The 18,954-nt window shown below is 43.4% G+C and overlaps 1 protein-coding gene across 1 annotated transcript in view; it reads left to right on the forward strand.

Annotated features, from left to right (window-relative positions):
* Window positions 1-18,954, forward strand: part of ATRIP (ATR interacting protein) — a 40,786-nt gene that overhangs the window by 7,151 nt on the left and 14,681 nt on the right. Inside the window, exons 4-10 of the mRNA XM_073644315.1 lie at window positions 1,971-2,141; window positions 3,054-3,157; window positions 6,569-6,723; window positions 7,395-7,475; window positions 12,576-12,702; window positions 16,399-17,046; window positions 17,761-17,903. Of these exons, the coding sequence (XP_073500416.1) occupies window positions 1,971-2,141; window positions 3,054-3,157; window positions 6,569-6,723; window positions 7,395-7,475; window positions 12,576-12,702; window positions 16,399-17,046; window positions 17,761-17,903 (1,429 nt within the window). The remainder of the gene's footprint in view (window positions 1-1,970; window positions 2,142-3,053; window positions 3,158-6,568; window positions 6,724-7,394; window positions 7,476-12,575; window positions 12,703-16,398; window positions 17,047-17,760; window positions 17,904-18,954) is intronic.

Here is an 18,954-nt window from a genome sequence, read left to right on the forward strand (position 1 = left end):
AAGGCTACCGCCTTAGGCTGTTATATAGCGTTTCACCCTATAGTCAGTGGCTCCCTCAGGGCTTACATCTGAAGCTTTGGATAACTGGATTTGGATGTATGTGCTGATGTGGCCATTGACTGTATTGATGCAGACTGAGTCACTGCCTGCTCTGCTCAACAACATTTTTGGCCACATCCTCCTTTTTGAGGTGGGCTCCAAAAGACTCACTGGTTAACACGGGGAAGGTGAGTACAGCACATTTTTTTTTTTTTCTTGATTGCAGCCGGGGATTAACCTTTAATAAAAGGAAGCAATCCCTTTACCTGATTGTGCAAAGGAGCAGTTAAAAGACAGCGATGGCTCAGAGCTGCTGTGGTTCTTATGGTTGGTGTGTATATACACATAGCTTTACAGGGGGTTGTCTGGGCATATAATATTAATAAGTTACCAATGTCAGATCTTTGGACTCAGAGAGCTGCGGCTCTTGGCAGTGACCACTACACATTGAACAGAGTTGGACTGTTCAGCTCCTTTCTGTGCTTATATCCGGCCGCTGCTGGAGCTGATCGGTCGATGTGTCTCATGTTGGTGATTGATAACCTATACTGAGCAGTGGTCATCAATATTATATTCCCTAAAAAACCCTTTAATGGGAACCGTCATGATTCATGCTGCCTGAATCACATTACAAACATGTATGTCTTTACGCTGAAATTCTGCAGCGTTTCAGAGAAAAACATGGCTGGGGCCGAGATGACTATTCGCAGAGGTTTGTCCCTGCCAGCGTCTTCTCTCCATGACTGGTCACGTCTTCTCTCCATGACTGGTCACGTCTTCTCTCCATGACTGGTCACGTCTTCTCTCCATGACTGGTCACGTCTTCTCTCCATGACTGGTCACGTCTTCTCTCCATGACTGGTCACGTCTTCTCTCCATGACTGGTCACGTCTTCTCTCCATGACTGGTCACGTCTTCTCTCCATGACTGGTCACGTCTTCTCTCCATGACTGGTCACGTCTTCTCTCCATGACTGGTCACGTCTTCTCTCCATGACTGGTCACGTCTTCTCTCCATGACTGGTCACGTCTTCTCTCCATGACTGGTCACGTCTTCTCTCCATGACTGGTCACGTCTTCTCTCCATGACTGGTCACGTCTTCTCTCCATGACTGGTCACGTCTTCTCTCCATGACTGGTCACGTCTTCTCTCCATGACTGGTCACGTCTTCTCTCCATGACTGGTCACGTCTTCTCTCCATGACTGGTCACGTCTTCTCTCCATGACTGGTCACGTCTTCTCTCCATGACTGGTCACGTCTTCTCTCCATGACTGGTCACGTCTTCTCTCCATGACTGGTCACGTCTTCTCTCCATGACTGGTCACGTCTTCTCTCCATGACTGGTCACGTCTTCTCTCCATGACTGGTCACGTCTTCTCTCCATGACTGGTCACGTCTTCTCTCCATGACTGGTCACGTCTTCTCTCCATGACTGGTCACGTCTTCTCTCCATGACTGGTCACGTCTTCTCCAGCCCCACAGCATTTCATATATGTCTGCAATAACATGGGCCGGTCTCCGATTCATGATGCTTAGGGTCCGGGCAGCATGGCACGGTGGCGCAGTGGTTAGCACTGCAGCCTTGCAGCGCTGGGGTCCTGGGTTCAAATCCCACCAAGGACAACATCTGCAAGGAGTTTGTATGTTCTCCCCGTGTTTGCTTGGGTTTCCTCCGGGTTCTCCGGTTTCCTTCCACACTCCAAAGACATACTGATAGGGAATCTAGATTGTGAGCCCCGATGGGGACAGCGACGATAATGTATGTAAAGCGCTGCGGAATATGTTAGCGCTATATAAAAATAAAGATTATTATTATTATAAATCATGTGATGAGTTCCCTATTAAAGAAGATCAGGTGTTCAACAATTGCTGTCATGATCCTTTTTTTTTTTTTTTTTACAAACCTGACTGATTTATTTATTTCTTGCAGCTAAAGGTGCTGCAAACTGATACTGTCGTCAAGAATGGTGAAATTAAAGTTTTGCGAGATGCTTTGCGTCAAACGGAGTCTAATCTTGAACAGCAAAGAATTGCTCAGGTTGCACTGGAGAAAGAGAAGACGCAAATGTACTGTGAGAAAGAAAAAGAATTGTTGAAAAAGGTAAGTGTTTTTGTTTTTTTCTTGGAAAGTAATGGTGACTGCCCCATATCTTGTGGGGCTAAATAATATGTTTAAACCAAGAACAAAAAAAAAATGTTTAATCTCCTTTTGTGTATCTTAACGAACACTATTTCTGTTTATGGAGCCATGTGGGGTCAGCAGAGTTAGTCTGTTAGGCAGTCAGTGTAGGAGATGCATTCGGACACTGACTGCAGTCTCCTATGTACGGGGGCTGCCGTATTTGCGGTGTATTAGCATCGTGATAAGACAATTACATACCAGCAAATAAAAATGGCAGCTCCCAGTGGCTGCAGAAAAATTGTAATAAATAAACTGTTAAAATAGTACATTTAAGTTTGTTTTAAAAATAATCAATTATGTAATAAAGAATAAAAGTCACGACACATTTCCCTTTTTAGAGTGTATTCCATTATACCTCTTATTCAGGGCATTACTATCTTTTTATCACTCCAATCTGAATATTTTTGTCATGTACTTAATAAAAACAGAATTAACTTATTATTTAGTTTTTTTTCTTCTCACTGCATATATGATCCTGTATTTCATGCTCATTGTGTGGTCTGTGCCACTTATTCCTATTATGGGGGTTTCTCTCTTGACTCGCCCACAAATCTGTGTGTATTCTGTGCTTTTTTTTAAGTTGTATTTAAGTCCCATTTTTATTAATTCTTACAACTACCTTGGTCTTGCACATAATTTAGTGTTTTTTGAATAAGTGAATATCATAAACCTCTTTTCATACTCAGCGTTCTGACAGATGAACCCCCAGAGATGATGGACATTTTTTTTTGTTGCACTAGTTAAAATGCATTTTATAAATGTTTGATAATTAGACTTTTGTATATTAAAGAAGCATGATGTGTACAGTATATATTTGTGCTTTTATCCCAGATTCAGTCTTTACAATCGGAGCTACAATTTAAAGATGTAGAGATGATTGAATTAAAGACCAAACTGCAGAACTGTGAGCGGAGAACTATGGTAGCACAGGTTAGGTACGTACCTTCTATTTATTTTATTATTTTTTTGTGATATATATATATATATATATATATATATATATATATATATATATATATATATATATATATATATATATATATATATATATTTAGTACAGACCAAAAGTTTGGACACACTTTCTCATTTAAAGATTTTTCTGTATTTTCATGACTTTGAAAATTGTACGTTCACACTGAAGGCATCAAAACTATGAATTAGCACATGTGGAACTATATACTTAACAAAAAAGTGTGAAACTGAAAATATGTCTTATATTCTAGGTTCTTCAAAGTAGCCACCTTTTGCTTTGATGACTGCTTTGCACACTCTTGGCATTATCTTGATGAGCTTCAAGAGGTGGTCACCGGAAATGGTTTTCACTTCACAGGTGTGCCCTGTCAGGTTTAATAAGTGGGATTTCTTGCCTTATAAATGGGGTTGGGACCATCAATTGTGTTGTGCAGTAGTCTGGTGGATACGCAGCTGATAGTCCTACTGAATAGACTGTTAGCTGCTTTTTTCTTGCCAGAATACAAATTCTAAGTAAAGAAAAACGAGTGGCCGTCATTACTTTAAGAAATGAAGGTCAGTCAGTCCGAAAAATTGGGCAAACTTTGAAAGTGTCCCCAAGTGCAGTTGCAAAAACCATCAAGCGCTACAAAGAAACTGGCTCACATGAGGACCGCCCCAGGAAAAGAAGACCAAGAGTCACCTCTGCTTCTGAGGATAAGTTTATCCGAGTCACTAGCCTCAGCAATCGCAGGTTAACAGCAGCTCAGATTAGAGACCAGGTCAGTGTCACACAGGTCAGTGTCACACATCTCTACAACAACTGTTAAGAGGAGACTTTGTGCAGCACGCCTTTATGGTAAAATAGCTGCTAGGAAACCACTGCTAAGGACAGGCAACAAGCAGAAGAGACTTGTTTGGGCTAAAGAACACAAGGAATGGACATTAGACCAGTGGAAATCTGTGCTTTGGTCTGAGGAGTCCAAATTTGAGATCTTTGGTTCCAACCACCGTGTCTTTGTGCGACGCAGAAAAGGTGAACGGATGGACTCTACATGCCTGGTTCTCACCGTGAAGCATGGAGGAGGAGGAGGTGTGATGGTGTGGGGGTGCTTTTCTGGTGACACTGTTGGGGATTTATTCAAAATTGAAGGCATACTGAACCAGCATGGCTACCACAGCATCTTGCAGCGGCATGCTATTCCATCCGGTTTGCGTTTAGTTGGACCATTATTTATTTTTCAACAGGACAATGACCCTAATCACACCTCCAGGCTGTGTGAGGGCTATTTGACCAAGAAGGATAGTGATGGGGTGCTACGCCAGATGACCTGGCCTCCACAGTCACCAGACCTGAACCCAATCGAGATGGTTTGGGGTGAGCTGGACCGCAGAGTGAAGGCAAAAGGGCCAACAAGTGCTAAGCATCTCTGGGAACTCCTTCAAGATTGTTGGAAGACCATTTCCGGTGACTACCTCTTGAAGCTCATCAAGAGAATGCCAAGAGTGTGCAAAGCAGTCATCAAAGCAAAAGGTGGCTACTTTGAAGAACCTAGAATATAAGACATATTTTCAGTTGTTTCACACTTTTTTGTTAAGTATATAATTCCACATGTGCTAATTCATAGTTTTGATGCCTTCAGTGTGAATGTACAATTTTCATAGTCAAGAAAATACAGAAAAATCTTTAAATGAGAAGGTGTGTCCAAACTTTTGGTCTGTACTATCTATCTATCGAAGTCATTAATGAAAATGAACATTCATTTTCAAAGACAAACACAAATTCGCTTGACCTTGTGGCTCATTCACTGTCTGATAGCTTTGAATAAGGCTGCCATAACATTTCTTGAGGCCTATACTGTGCAAATCAAAGAACAAAAAATTGTTGTATAGTGCATCAAACCATGTATGAGTAGAGGCGTTCACTTCTAGAAACTTTACTTTTAGGACAGAATATTTTTGTATGACAATGAATATATGAGGCTGTATGGGTCCTTACTAAGATGCTGTACAAACTCTGCACTGAGCTGTGTTACATACATGAGCCTTCATCGGTCAGAATTACAGCAACCTCTATGCAACTTTTACTTTTTCCAAAGTAGGTCAAGAAAGAAAAGTAAATCTGCATGTAACACTGAGAGTTGGAGACACCTCCGAACCCAGCGCTGTCCTAGAGGTGTCAGCACTGGCTCGCCCAGCAATCGCGTAACAGTGTGACATCACCCAAAGCCTGCAGTCAATCAGCGGCCGCTTTACTCTCTTCGCCTTTTGGACAAATCACTTACATCTGGAGGAATCGAGCGTTGCAGCTCTTTCTTCTTCTGTATGCATGTGATACTTCTGAAGGCATGGATAGTGAAACAGCCGCTGATTGGCCACAAGGTTCGCGGGGCGTCATAGTGTTACATAATTGCTGGGGGTGAGTCAGTGCTGACAGCGCTGGGATCAGAGGTGAGTGTAAGTGTTATCTTAAAAGGGGGAAACATAACGGATTGAGGAAAAAGTTGTCCTAGTAGTGGACCACCCCTTTAAGGGTGTGATTTTGTTTGTTCCAGATGTCTTTCTCTTATTTATCATTTGCAACTTGTTAAAATGTTGCAAGTTATTTGTGCAATTGTACACCAGAACCCTAGTGGGGGACAAAATCCGAAGACTAATGTGACATTTTCTAGTTTCGGAGGATCATGCAACTTTTTACTGAAAGTTCCCATGAGTTTTTTTTTTTTTTATTTATTTTTTTTTATGCTGCATCTTTTTTGCTGTGCAAAAACGCAGTGTCTTAAAGTCCTGGCAAAGTGGATGGGGTTTATCAAAATATCATGCTCACTGTGCTTTTTTTTTTTATTTTTATTTTTTTTAACACCATGTAAACCGACCTGCAGTGCGTGTTTGAAATCCGCAATATGGCAATTTCTCTTGCGGGTACACTGAGTGTTATCTGCGGATTTTCCTTTAGAGAATAGCATTAGCAATTTAGGAAAATTTGTTGATTTAAAAATGGCATATGCGTTTTTACTGCATCTCCCACCTCACCCTTAACCCTTCAACGAGTTGTTCAGGCTTTTGCCTATTTTGACAAAAAAAAGACTATTCATTTTTCCTTGGGGTACCCCCTCATATAATAAGTACAATGTTGGGCACACTAACGGAAACCTGCCTGACACTATAAGTTAGTGGGGTGCAATATGTAAAGGATCAGTCCTTTGTCGTTATTCTGTTACTACTCTTGAACTGGAAACTGAATTTATAATGTCTGTGTGACCCCCGCCTTACTGTATATAGCTATAGCTACTGTGGGCAGGCGAGCCTGGGGTACCCAGGAGCTCCAACTACTAATACGCCATCACTGCTGGCCATCTTTTTGTATATTGTATATATATTTTTTTCCAATTTAGCCCAAAGAAGAGTCCTTCTGTGACCGTGAAGCTTGAATCGTGCCCTTCACCACAACTAGGAAAGATGAGCTTTCCCACCAAGGAGTCTTTTAGAGCCACTACCAGTGTTAAACCACATATGCCTGTATCTCCTCTGCATCTTTCAGCAAAGACCGGTAAGATTATATGATGGTACATTATCGTTCGTGTAGACTTCATTTTATAAATTCGGGCAAGTCCCCAAACAAGGTTTTCTCAGATACACATCTTGCAGTTTTCTCAATCTGGTGTCAACCAGCCATGCAGCATGGAAACACAGCGGCCCTAAAGAAGACCAGACCCAGGCGAGATCTTCTCATTCAGATTACACCTGGACAGTCTAATTGCAGAGCCCGTATTTGTCAAATTTAACAACTTTTTTTTTTTTTATACTTAGTAATATGGAGGTTATTATTAGTGACCACACTGATTGCTCACTGGTCTGTAGGGAACTCAATTTTATAGCACTCCTCAAAATACTATGCTATTAAAATCAAAAGGACATAGAGAAATTATAAAAAAATAATGTCTGATGTCTAGCAGCGGTGGTGTGTCTCCAAGGCAATGTGTTGTAACCAAAAGCAAAGTGTTAATAGCTGAAGAACGGCTGAAAATTATAAGCTGCAAATTCCCAAAGTTCTTGTGATTACAAGCACTATCCTTCAATATCAATTTATGAAGATGGGAATAACCCTTTAAGCCCTTGTCATTACGGGTGAAATTCTCTTTATTTAGTTTGTACAGTCCACAAATTTTGTTCTTTTGTAACAAGTAATCAGTAAAACAGATAATATACTTTTCTTTGCAGACATTGAAGCGGTAAATGCAACAGTTAAACAAGCAAAAGTATTTTCTACATCCTACTGCAAACACAGCATGGACAGACAAGGTACGTACCTAGCATGTGGGAAGCATGAAAACATGCCCTCCATAAATGTTTTTCTTTTTAAGAAGTAGACATCAGTATGGGATCCTTGTGGGGCTGACACCGGGCGACCCCCACTGATCAGCAGTTATTCTGTTCAGTGGATTCAGTACTTGGCAGACGCCACTTTCCTGTTTTGACTCTATCCACTGTTTACATCCGTCTGCTGCTGGGGCTTAAAGCAGGTGACTGGTGGGGGTGCCAGTTGTCCTAATGATAGGTCTTCCATATTATAAGCTCCGGAAACCCTCCTTAAGGTGCCCATACACCCCAGGTAGCTATTGGCCGAATGAGGGTTCAACCGACAACTGAAAGCTTTTCCTGACATCCCATTATGTATGCTATGCTGAGGGGACATGGGTATTTAATGGGGAGAGAGAAGTAAGCATCTGCCACACACTTCTCATGAAGGCCTTGTACCCGCAGGATCAAAGGGATTGGACACTGAAATTCAGCATGTCTGGTCACTTTCTCCTCTTACATCATCTGTCGGGGAGAGTTGGGAGGACCCAGTGATAACCTTTAATTAAAGGGGTTGTCCTACTGATAGGTCATTGATCTGTTATGCTCAGATAACCTCTTTCATTTAAAGAAGTTGTCCACTACGCTGATTGGCTGTCCTAACAATGTTCCAGGACATAGAAAAAGCGCATAGATTGTACTTATTATCATACACTTGTACTGCATCTCATACAGAATTAGAACGATTTAGGGAGAACATTTTTACTGAGACGTATTCTTTAGTAAACTCATGACAACTTATAGAAACTAAATCGGTGCAGTACAAGAGATTCAATTCTGAGATTTTTATCAAGAGATTTCAATTCTTGATATCTGTGACCTGGGGTCTTATTCCAGAGAAATCCATGTTTTTATTATATATAAATGACCTCTTCTAGACTCTGGGGAGGACGCTGCCTGGAAGATGACTCTGCCTCCAGGGATTATTTTACATGAAGGGGGAGTTACTAGTGTGAGACAAGTAACTAACGCAGAACAGGAGAAATGAAATTTGTGTTCTTGCAAACACATTTTTTACAGCTCTCTGAGCGCTGCTGTATTGTAACATATTACAGCCCTGTCTGCCTGTGAGATGGAAGCTGAAGCTGAGAGGAACCTGCAGATGTGTGAGGTATAATCACACACAGCTCTGCAGTTAGATCAGGAGATCAGAGAGCGGCTATCACACATCACATTGGTAACTCGCCCTTCATATATAATAATCCTTGGAGGCAGAGTTATCTCCAGGCAGCGTCCTCCCCAGAGCTTTGAAGAGGCCATTTATATAAAGTGATGAAAGGTGATTTATCCACAATAAGACATCTGATATGAGACATACAGGTATCAATAATCAGCCGTCTATAACCTGTGTGCCCATATTAATAGCTTAGATAGATAGGTCACATGTGGTGACAGATTTCCTTTTAAAAACTGACTAGTAGTGTTGAGCATTCCGATACTGTAATATCTGGTATTGACCGATATTCGCGGTATCGGAGTTCCGATACTTTTAGAATATCGGATACCGGAATCTGAAGTTCCCATAATGCCTGCGCTCTGCAGTGTCTCTGAAGGATGACAAGCTGGATGGCAGCGCTCAGCTGCGATCCAGCCTGTCATCAGAATGCCATCCCAGCGCGAGAGAATTCTCCTGCTTGTTTAAAAGCCGGCGGGCGGTAAAAAGCCGCCGGCTTTTAAACAATCACACAGCCCCATACTGCTTCCCCGCAGCCTCCCATCCCAATCCTCCGCTCCCCCCGCCACCTCCTCCTTTACGGCCCTGCTGTACCGTGGGAATTTCTCACGGTACAGCAGGGCCGTAAAGGTTTAACCGGAGCAGCGCTGCCTGAACTCCGGCGAACCTGCTTATGCAATGACGGGGCTGCTTTACGGCCCCATCATTATAGCGGCGGCAGCGGTTTAGAGCGGTCACATGATAATGCCCTGTCTCATGCTGCACATAAAACATCTGCATCTATGGCTGCTATGGGCATAAAAGGGGACAAACTTACGGTGTGGCCCCCATGCTCCCCTGACCTCAACCCCATTGAGAACCTCTGGAGCATCATCAAAAGGAGTGTCTATGATGGCGGGAGGCAGTTCACATCTAAGCAACAGCTCTGGGAGGGTATTCTGTCCTCATGCAAAACAATTGAAGCAGAAACCATCCAAAACCTGACAAATTCAATGGATGAGAGAGTTCAGAAGCTCCTTTCGAACAAGGGCTCCTATGTGCAAATGTAACATCACCTAGAATAAAGTTTTGAGGTGAAAACTGTTTGATTTCAGGTTGTAATAACCTGCTAATGCTTATAATTTCAAAAATGACCATTTTTTTGTTCTTTATTAAAATGAAAAGGTTGAAAACTCTGCTGTGCATAATAATTTGGAACATGCATTTTGAGTGCAGTTTGAGTTTTTTATTTTTTTTAAAATATACTGTTATCATAGGCAGTTTATACAAAAACCTTTGAATTGTACTCTAATAGTTATCTGACTGGAAAATTACAATGACTGCAATTCATATAGGTAATTTGGGAAAATCTGAGAAAATATTATTTGCATAGTAATTTATTTTAGGTAACCACTGGCCACCAATGAAATGTATTTAAAATTTATTGGGGACCAAAAGCAAAAAAAAAAATATGGGGGCCTAAAAGAATAAAACATGTATAGGGGCAAAAATAACATATGGGGCAGTTTAAATAGCAGGATCAGGCTGATGGGAACTACTGCTCCCATCGAGCTGATCCTGCTGGCACGAGTGGACGGGGGACATACATAGGCCGATGGGAGTAGTAGTGTCACATCGGTCTATGTCTGCCTGCACGCAGACACCCGCAGACATCGCACAAACACCCGCAGACACACGCAAACACCCACAGACACCGCGCACACACTAATCATGACCGGTCTGATGGTCTGGGAGGTGTGGCTGACCTGTGCGGCCGTGGGAAAGTTCACGTGAGTTCATGCAGTCAAGCATGAACTCGCATGAACCCTCTGAGCGCACCTCGGCTACTTCAAATGAACAGCTGATCAGCATCAGCTGATACCTCAGCTGTTCATTTGAAATAACCGGCCGGCTTTCCCGTTCTGTGCTGCGCTACCCGCTCCCTGATGTGCGCTCCCCGCTCCCTGATGTGCGCTCCCCGCTCCCCCGCCGCCTCCCATCCCGATCCTAAGTTAGGACCGGGCGGGGAGCGAAGCACCAGGGTGCGGGGAGCGTACATCAGGGAGCGGGGAGCGCAGCACAGAACGGGAAAGCCCGCGATGAAGTCTTTTCACTGCCGGCTTCCCCGCCCGGGTCCTTCGCTCCCCACTCCTTGGTGCTGCGCTCCCCGCCCGGTCCTAACTTACGATCGGGATGGGAGGTGGCGGGGGGAGCGGAGGATCGGGATGGGAGGTTGCGGGGAAGCAGTATGGGGCTATGTGATTGTTTAAAAGGCGCCGGCTTTTTACCGCCCGCCGGCTTTTTACCGCCCGCCGGCTTTTAAACAATCAGGAGAATTCTGTCACGCTGGGATTTCATTCCGATATTAGTGTCCCATTGACTTGCATTGGTTTCCGGTATCAGAATCGGCGATATCCGATATTTTTTGGGTATCGGTCCGATCCAATCCGATCCGATATTCTCCGATATCGGAAGGTATCGCTCAACACGACTGACTAGCTGGCTCCTTCTAAGCTCTATGTAGAAACACTGGCTATTGAACCCGTTCTACGCCCGGGTGGCGAGCATTTTTATTGGTATATGGTCTCCCATGCTGGTATGTGCTGCCCCCCTCCTTGTATTTGTGCTGCCCCCATCCTGTCCCCACCATCCAATCCTGGTATGCGTGGCACCCCTCACCCCCAATCCTGGTGTGTATGGTATCCCTCATCCCGGTATGCATGGCACTCCACCCCTCATCCCCCAATCCCGGCATGCGTGGCACCCCTCAGCCCCCCAATCCCGGTATGCGTGGTACCCCTCAGCCCCCCAATCCTGATATATGCATGGTCCCCTCATCCCTTTCACACTGTACACACATACAAAAAAAATAAACAGTTATACTCGCCTTTCTTCTCTGTACTCCAGCGCTGCTGCGTCCTCTTCTGCCGGAGGCCGGGGGAGGAGTGCGGCGCCGGAGCACCGCGCTGTCCAGCGTAATTTTGCTGAAGACACACTGTAAATGTGTCTTCAGTAAAATGGTGCCGGATAACGCAATGCGCACGCGCCGGTCCGACGCCTTCACTCCGCCCCCGGTCTCCAGCGAAGAGGCGCCGTGGCAACGCTCCTCCCGGTCAGGTAAGTATGACGCCGGTATGCGTTCAGTGTCTACGCATACTGCGATCTCCGGCACCATATACTCCTCTTACCTGTAACGGCTGGATGCGTGCTTCTCTCTGGAGCCAGACTGCGCGTCACGCAGACTTCAGACAGAAACATTCATACGCCTTATATTATAGATGAAGTCCATTTTCACTGTATGAGTCATAAGTCAATGCAAAAGTCCCAGACAGGGGGGAGGAGGGAACAGCTGGGCCACGAATTGAAGAGGGAAATGATAAATGCAGGGACCAAGTTCTACATAGAGCAGAGAAAAGAGAAGAATTAGCTGGTAGAAAGGCAAATTGAGCAATTGTAAGTACACAGTGCTATATAATATGATGACTGCAATATATTAAAAGGATAAAAATTTTGATGGGAGGAGTGCTTCTTTAACAAACAAATGTGGCCTATTGGAAACGGGGAGGAAGAAGGGCATGACCTAAATTGAGTTCCATTGTACTTAATTTGCACCTCTTTTGGTGTAACTTGGTGAACTGAGGAGTCAACTTTTATCAAGTACAATAATGTGTGATTAAAAAAAAGTTCATATTCACCGGGATGTGTAAAATTGTTTCAAAGTTATTACCACGTAAAGTGACACATGTCAGATTTGAAAAATGGGGCATTCAGGAAGGTGAAAACAACATTTTTTTTTGGTGTTAAAGAATAAATGTCAAACATTAAAAAAGCTAGACTGAAAAAATCATTCTACAATTTAATATTATGCTTTTTTTTCTCCTTTTTATTAGGTTCTGTCTTGCTAAGTACTTTAATGCAACAGTCAGAGCCCCTTGGTCCACCTGGTCTATACCACCTTCTCCACAGTAACCCAGGCGGTATGACGGTACCTTCTATACGGAGTGCCCGAACAAACAAGTGAGCAAAGATCAGGAATATATTACCTATTGTAGGAAGAGAATCTGTAGGTGCTTTGTTCCAGTGAGACTCTTTAAAGCAGGGATGTCAAATTCAAACACACAGGAGGCTAAAATGAAAAACTTGGACAGTCGTGGGCCAACCAGTATACACAATGGGCCCCACGTGGTCCTCCGCACAGACTAATGGGCCCCACGTGGTCCTCCGCACAGACTAATGGGCCCCACGTGGTCCTCCGCACAGACTAATGGGCCCCACGTGGTCCTCCGCACAGACTTATGGGCCCCACTTGGTCCTCCGCACAGACTAATGGGCCCCACATATGGGCGGCTGTTCTGGTGTTGTGGGCCAGATTTGGCCCATGGGCCAGAGTATGACATGTGCTTTAAAGGGAATCTGTCAGCAGGTTTTTTGCTACCTCATCTGAGAGCAGCATAATCTAGGCAAAGAGAAGCTGAATCCAACCATGTATCACTTAGATTACTGGGTGCAGCCATTCTGACTCAATCAGAGCTTTTAGATTTATAATGAAGCAGAGCTGAGCAAGCTAGCCCCACCCACACCAGGCTCTCTGTGTACATATCTATAGACAGTGAGGTGCTTATCACAGGAGGGGGGCGTTGCCGGACTAGTCCAGCAATGTTAATCTCTTATTGATAAATCCTTCACAGTTCATAAACGGCAACAGCAATTGACACATCCCTGAATTCTGTGTTTCAACCGCTATCTCCTGCTGTCTTCAGATTACATAGAAAAAAAGCTGCTAACAGATTCCCTTTAAGAGAAAACGTATACAGATTTGAAATTACTTACTTTTAGTTTAAAATGATTGTTAATAGTAACGTAAAAGATATATACTTTTTTTTTTTTTTCTACAAAGATTGTATTAAATTGGTATTGTGACAAATTATTTACTTAAATTATAATTATGGGATAATCTTTAATCGCAGGACAAGTGATGAATGTGTGGATGGTGGGGAGCAGTAGAGAACATGTTTAACCACCACCCCCATACACCGTGACTAGAGTGGAGGTCATACATGCACATTACTGCTTCACACAGGACCACAATGCTCGTGATTCATGGGATGTCAGCAGTCAGGTCCCCATCCATCACTTATTTTCTATCTATCTACAGTGCATTGTGAAAGTATTTGGCCCCCTTGAACTTTTCTACCTTTTTGCCACATTTCTGACTTCAAACATAAAGATATCAAATTCTAATTTTTTTGGGAAGAATCAACAACAAGTGGGACACAATCGTGAAGTGGAACGAAATTTATAGGATGTTTTAAACTTTTTTAAAAAATTAAAAACTGAAAAGTGGGGCGTGCAATATTATTTGGCCCCTTTACTTTCAGTGCAGCAAACTCACTCCAGAAGTTCAGTGAGGATCTCTGAATGATCCAATGTTGTCCTAAATGACTGGTAATGATAAATAGAATCCACCTGTGTGTAATCAAGTCTCCTATAAATGCACCTGCTCTGTGATAGTCTGAGGCTATGTGCCCACGATGCAGAAATGAAGCAGAAAATTTCTGCAGCATTTCTGCATCTCCCTGGCAGAAAAAAACGCATGCAGATTGTGCATGCGTTTTTCCTGCAGAATACATGCGGGTTCACATGCGTTTCTGCATGCGGATTGACAAGCACTTTCCAGGCGATAGCATCACTTGGAAAGTGCTTGACAACTAGGTCACACTGTATAAATCCATGCAAACAGCATGGATTTATACAGTGTGAACCGTAAAAATTAAAACAAATAAAGCTATACTTACCTCCGAGGCCCCGGCGTGGCTGCAGCGCTGCTTCCTGGCTGGTTCCCGGCTGCCTGCATATCGCGAGACAGAGCGGTGAAGGGCCTGCGGTCACATGACTGTGACGTCACCGAAGGTCCTTCAGCGCTGTTGGCATTCAGAGAGAAGGCGCCGGACAGGTGAGTATAAACTTTATTTGTTATTTTATACCTTTTTTTTACAGGTACAATGGTACCCAGGTCTGGATGAGAGTCTCCTCTCCTCCAGAACTGGGTACCATCCGCACATAGAGACGCATAGAAGCCGCTTGTAAAAATGTACAGTCGCGGTTTCTCAATGCAAGTCAATGGCGGGAGTTCCGCTGCACTTCCGCAAAATTAAATTACATGCTGCGGATTTTTGTACGTAGCATAAATGCTGCGGAAAAATCCGCAGCATGTGCATAGAACATGCGGAATCCCCTTGGGGACCATGGGGTGCGGATTACCTGGCGTTTTACAAGCGTTTCCGGTGCGGAAATTCCGCAGCATAAACGCTTGAAAAACGCTACGTGGGCACACAGCCTGAGGGTTCTGTTTCAAGTGCAGAGAGCATCATGAAGACCAAGGAACATACCAGGCAGGTCCGAGATACTGTTGTGGCGAAGTTTAAAGCTGGATTTGGATACAAAAAGATTTCCCAAGTTTTAAACATCTCAAGGAGCACTGTGCAAGCGATCATATTGAAATGGAAGGCGTATCAGACCACTGCAAATCTACCAAGACCCGGCCGTCCCTCTAAACTTTCATCTCGAACAAGGAGAAGACTGATCAGAGATGCAGCCAAAAGGCCCATGATCACTCTGGATGAACTTCAGAGATCTACAGCTGAGGTGGGAGAGTCTGTCCATAGAACAACAATCATTCGTACACTGCACAAATCTGGCCTTTATGGAAGAGTGGCAAGAAGAAAGCCATTTCTCAAAGATATCCATAAAAAAATCGCGATTGAAGTTTGCTACAAGCCACTTGGGAGACGCACCAAACATGTGGAATAAGGAGCTCTGGTCAGATGAAACCAAAATCGAACTTTTTGGCCACAATGCAAAACGATATGTTTGGCGTAAAAGCAACACAGCTCATCACCCTCAAAACACCATCCCCACTGTCAAACATGGTGGTGGCAGCATCATGGTTTGGGCCTGCTTTTCTTCAGCAGGGACAAGGAAGATGGTTAATTGATGGGAAGATGGACGGAGCCAAATACAGGACCATTGTGGAAGAAAACCTGTTGGACTCTGCAAAAGACCTGAGACTGGGGCGGAGATTTATCTTCCAACAAGACAATGATCCCAAACATAAAGCAAAATCTACAATGGAATGGCTCAAAAATAAACGTATCCAGGTGTTAGAATGGCCATGTCAAAGTCTAGACCTGAATTCAATCGAGAATCTATGGAAAGAGCTGAAAACTGTTGTTCACAAACGCCCTCCATCCAACCTCAATGAGCTCGAGCTGTTTTGCAAGGAAGAATGGGCAAGAATTTCAGCCTCTCGAGGTGCAAAACTGATAGAGACATACCCCAAGCGACTTGCAGCTGTAATCGCAACAAAAGGTGGCGCTACAGAGTATTAGCTCAAGGGGGCCGAATAATATTGCACGCCCCACTTTTCAGTTTTTAATTTGTTAAAGTTTAAAATATCCAATAAATTTCGTTCCACTTCAAGATTGTGTCCCACTTGTTGATTCTCCCCCCCCCCCCAAAATTAGAATTTTATATCTTTGTTTGAAGCCAGAAATGTGGCAAAATATCTATCTATCTATCTATCTATCTATCTATCTATCTTATGTATTGATGATTAACGTTTTTGAGACAACCCCTATAACAAAAGGGCTGGACACTTCTGTGTATCATTGCATTTGTTTTTGACGGTGTCATAACTAATTCTGTGTTACTCAGCTCTGCAGGCACATTAAGTCCCAGCGTTACGGCTCCATCACAATCTGCAGCCCTTAAAGACTGTCAAAAGCTGGCAATTTGTGGACTCAATTCAATTGCCATGGGTGATGAAGGAACAGAAAAGAAAGGATCACAGTGCCAAAGTGGAAAAGGGCATCTCAACAAAATGTGTCGGCTTGCAGGTGCTCTGCACATATTGCCTCTCGTGGAGTATCACATTAAAGCGTACTACCAGGCCCTGCAGTCTCTGGAGAAATTAGACATGGGTTCACCTGATAGTCAATGCATACCGTCCACTGACAGCCATACCACGGCCAATGCAGAGGACACCATTTCAAGGTTTACAGAACCTGCGCTGGCCTCACTTGAGATCTTGTATCATCTGGTGTTTTCCAGCCTGGACATTGTACAGACTTTGTTGCAAAAAATTACAGCAGGAATGACCCCATCAGAAGCCGAGCAAGAGGCTCATACCGTGACAAATAGAGATGTGGTGCATGATGAACGAATGCTGCATTCTTTATGTAACATAATAGTACTGCTCTTATCCTCTACTGTTGTCACCTATAAGAGAGAAATTATCCGAGAGCAGGCGCTCCGTGTACTGGTGAAATTGGCAGAAAATTCATCTAATGAGCAGCTGACAAGGTAAACTATCCATTACTATTATATTTTTTTAATACATCTTAAAGTTAAATACTTCATTTTTTTGGAAATACAGTAGAAGATGAGAGGTCCTGTCATTCAACTACCTCCCCTCTCCCCCCAACTGTGTAAAGCCCCTTTTATGCCTTTCACCTTCATCCTAGAATGTTAGAGTTGGAAGGGACCTCCAGGGACATAGTGTCCAACCCCCTGCTCAATGCAGGATTCACTAAACCACCTCTGCCTTGCCTGTAGTATTTCGTTTGGGCATTTTTTTAAAGATCCATCCTAAAAGTCTTAACTCACGTGCAGTGGGGCGGGCACTGCACTTCCAGCTCTGCTGTGCGCTCTCTTTTTTCCCAGTCCACCGCAGTCTTGGGGTCTTTGGTCGCTGTTCTCTGTGACCCGACTTCTCTGTGCAGGCGCCATTATTGCCTGGATTTGTTAACTGCACATGCGCCTTGTGATTAATCTTCTTGTGACCTTGCGAGATCGATGGACCAACTCTCGCAATGTCACCAGAAGCTTACTGTGCATGCACTGCACCTTCTCATGAGATGACAGCGCCTGCGCAGAATGAACAATTTGCGTCATAGATGCCCTCACTTGAAATACCCCTTTAAGACCTTTTTGGTTCTAAAATGATTTTTAAAAATACTGTTACTTTCTTAATACTTTTTTTCTCGTACTGACTATGCTGAAACCGTTTGGCCTTAGATTTCAGGCATTGCTCAGCTCTCCTGTGCTGCTTCAGTGCTTATCTCCAGACTCTCCTCTCTCTCTGGTTCTCAAGACTGTCCGGTTGCTGGCTCTTCTTGCAGATGATGAGAGGCTAGCTGGTTTCTTGTGTTCTGGATCAGGTTAGTGATCCTTTTATGCTTTGCAAAAAAACAACAACCGTGCAACATAAAAATGTAACTTTAAATCAAGTAATACATTTGCGTTAAAGGGATCTTATCACTTTTAAAATGGTGTCTAATCAGCAGGCAGCATATTTTAAAGCCACATGAGATAAGCAGTTTGATATGTAGGGGGAAGGGAGATTTGTTACGTGTGTTTTTCCAATTTTACAAAAGTGGTCCCCAAACAATAGTACCTATATAAAATAATAAACTCCGACAATAATCACCCTCCCTGGGTCTCCGCCAGTACTCCAGTCCAGCTCAGCGGCTCATGACACTTTGGAACTTTTAGACTGGTGTTTTTTTTATGTTTTTTTTTTATACTGGCTCTAATAAGCGTACTAGAGTAAGCTGTACCTAGTTTACTAAGAGGCACACTGGAACTTCTTGGTAAACTTGGCATATGTCTTTCTGTATGCCCCAGGGCTGGCATAAATTTTTACTATAATTTACGCCAGTTTCTGGTGTAAATTTTAGTAAATTTGTCAGATTGCATGTGATCCCTAATTTTGTTCTAAGCTCCTTGCACTTGTTGTTTTGTTTTTTAAATAGGAAATTATTATGCAAGTACTGTATATGGTGTATTTCAGAAAAGATTCAGTATTACTTGTATTCCATTTTTTAAATCCCTTTCTTAGTTGGCCAGTGGGCAGTCCCACTTACTGATTGATTGCCTTTCCACCATATCATTTGCTTTCAAAGATGTACACTTACAGGAGCAGCTTTTATGACATCAGTGCTAAATCTATAGGCATTTATAAGGAGTCGGCCCCTTTTGCTGCTATTACGGCTTTCACTCCACTGGGGAAGACTTTCTACAAGATTTTGGGTGTTGAAAATTTTGCCCCCTTTATCCAGATGAGCATTTGTGAGGTCAGACAGTGATGGTGGAGGAGAGGGACTGGCTTGCAATATCCATTCTAATTCACCCCAGACTTATTTGATTGGGTTGAGGTGAGGGATCTGAGCTGCAGGTCAAGTTCATCCACATCAAACTCTCCCAACCATG

This window comes from Phyllobates terribilis, unplaced genomic scaffold, assembly GCF_046119375.1.
Source record: "Phyllobates terribilis strain yellow unplaced genomic scaffold, ASM4611937v1 Scaffold_8__6_contigs__length_399053987, whole genome shotgun sequence".
NCBI classification, from domain to species: domain Eukaryota; kingdom Metazoa; phylum Chordata; class Amphibia; order Anura; family Dendrobatidae; genus Phyllobates; species Phyllobates terribilis.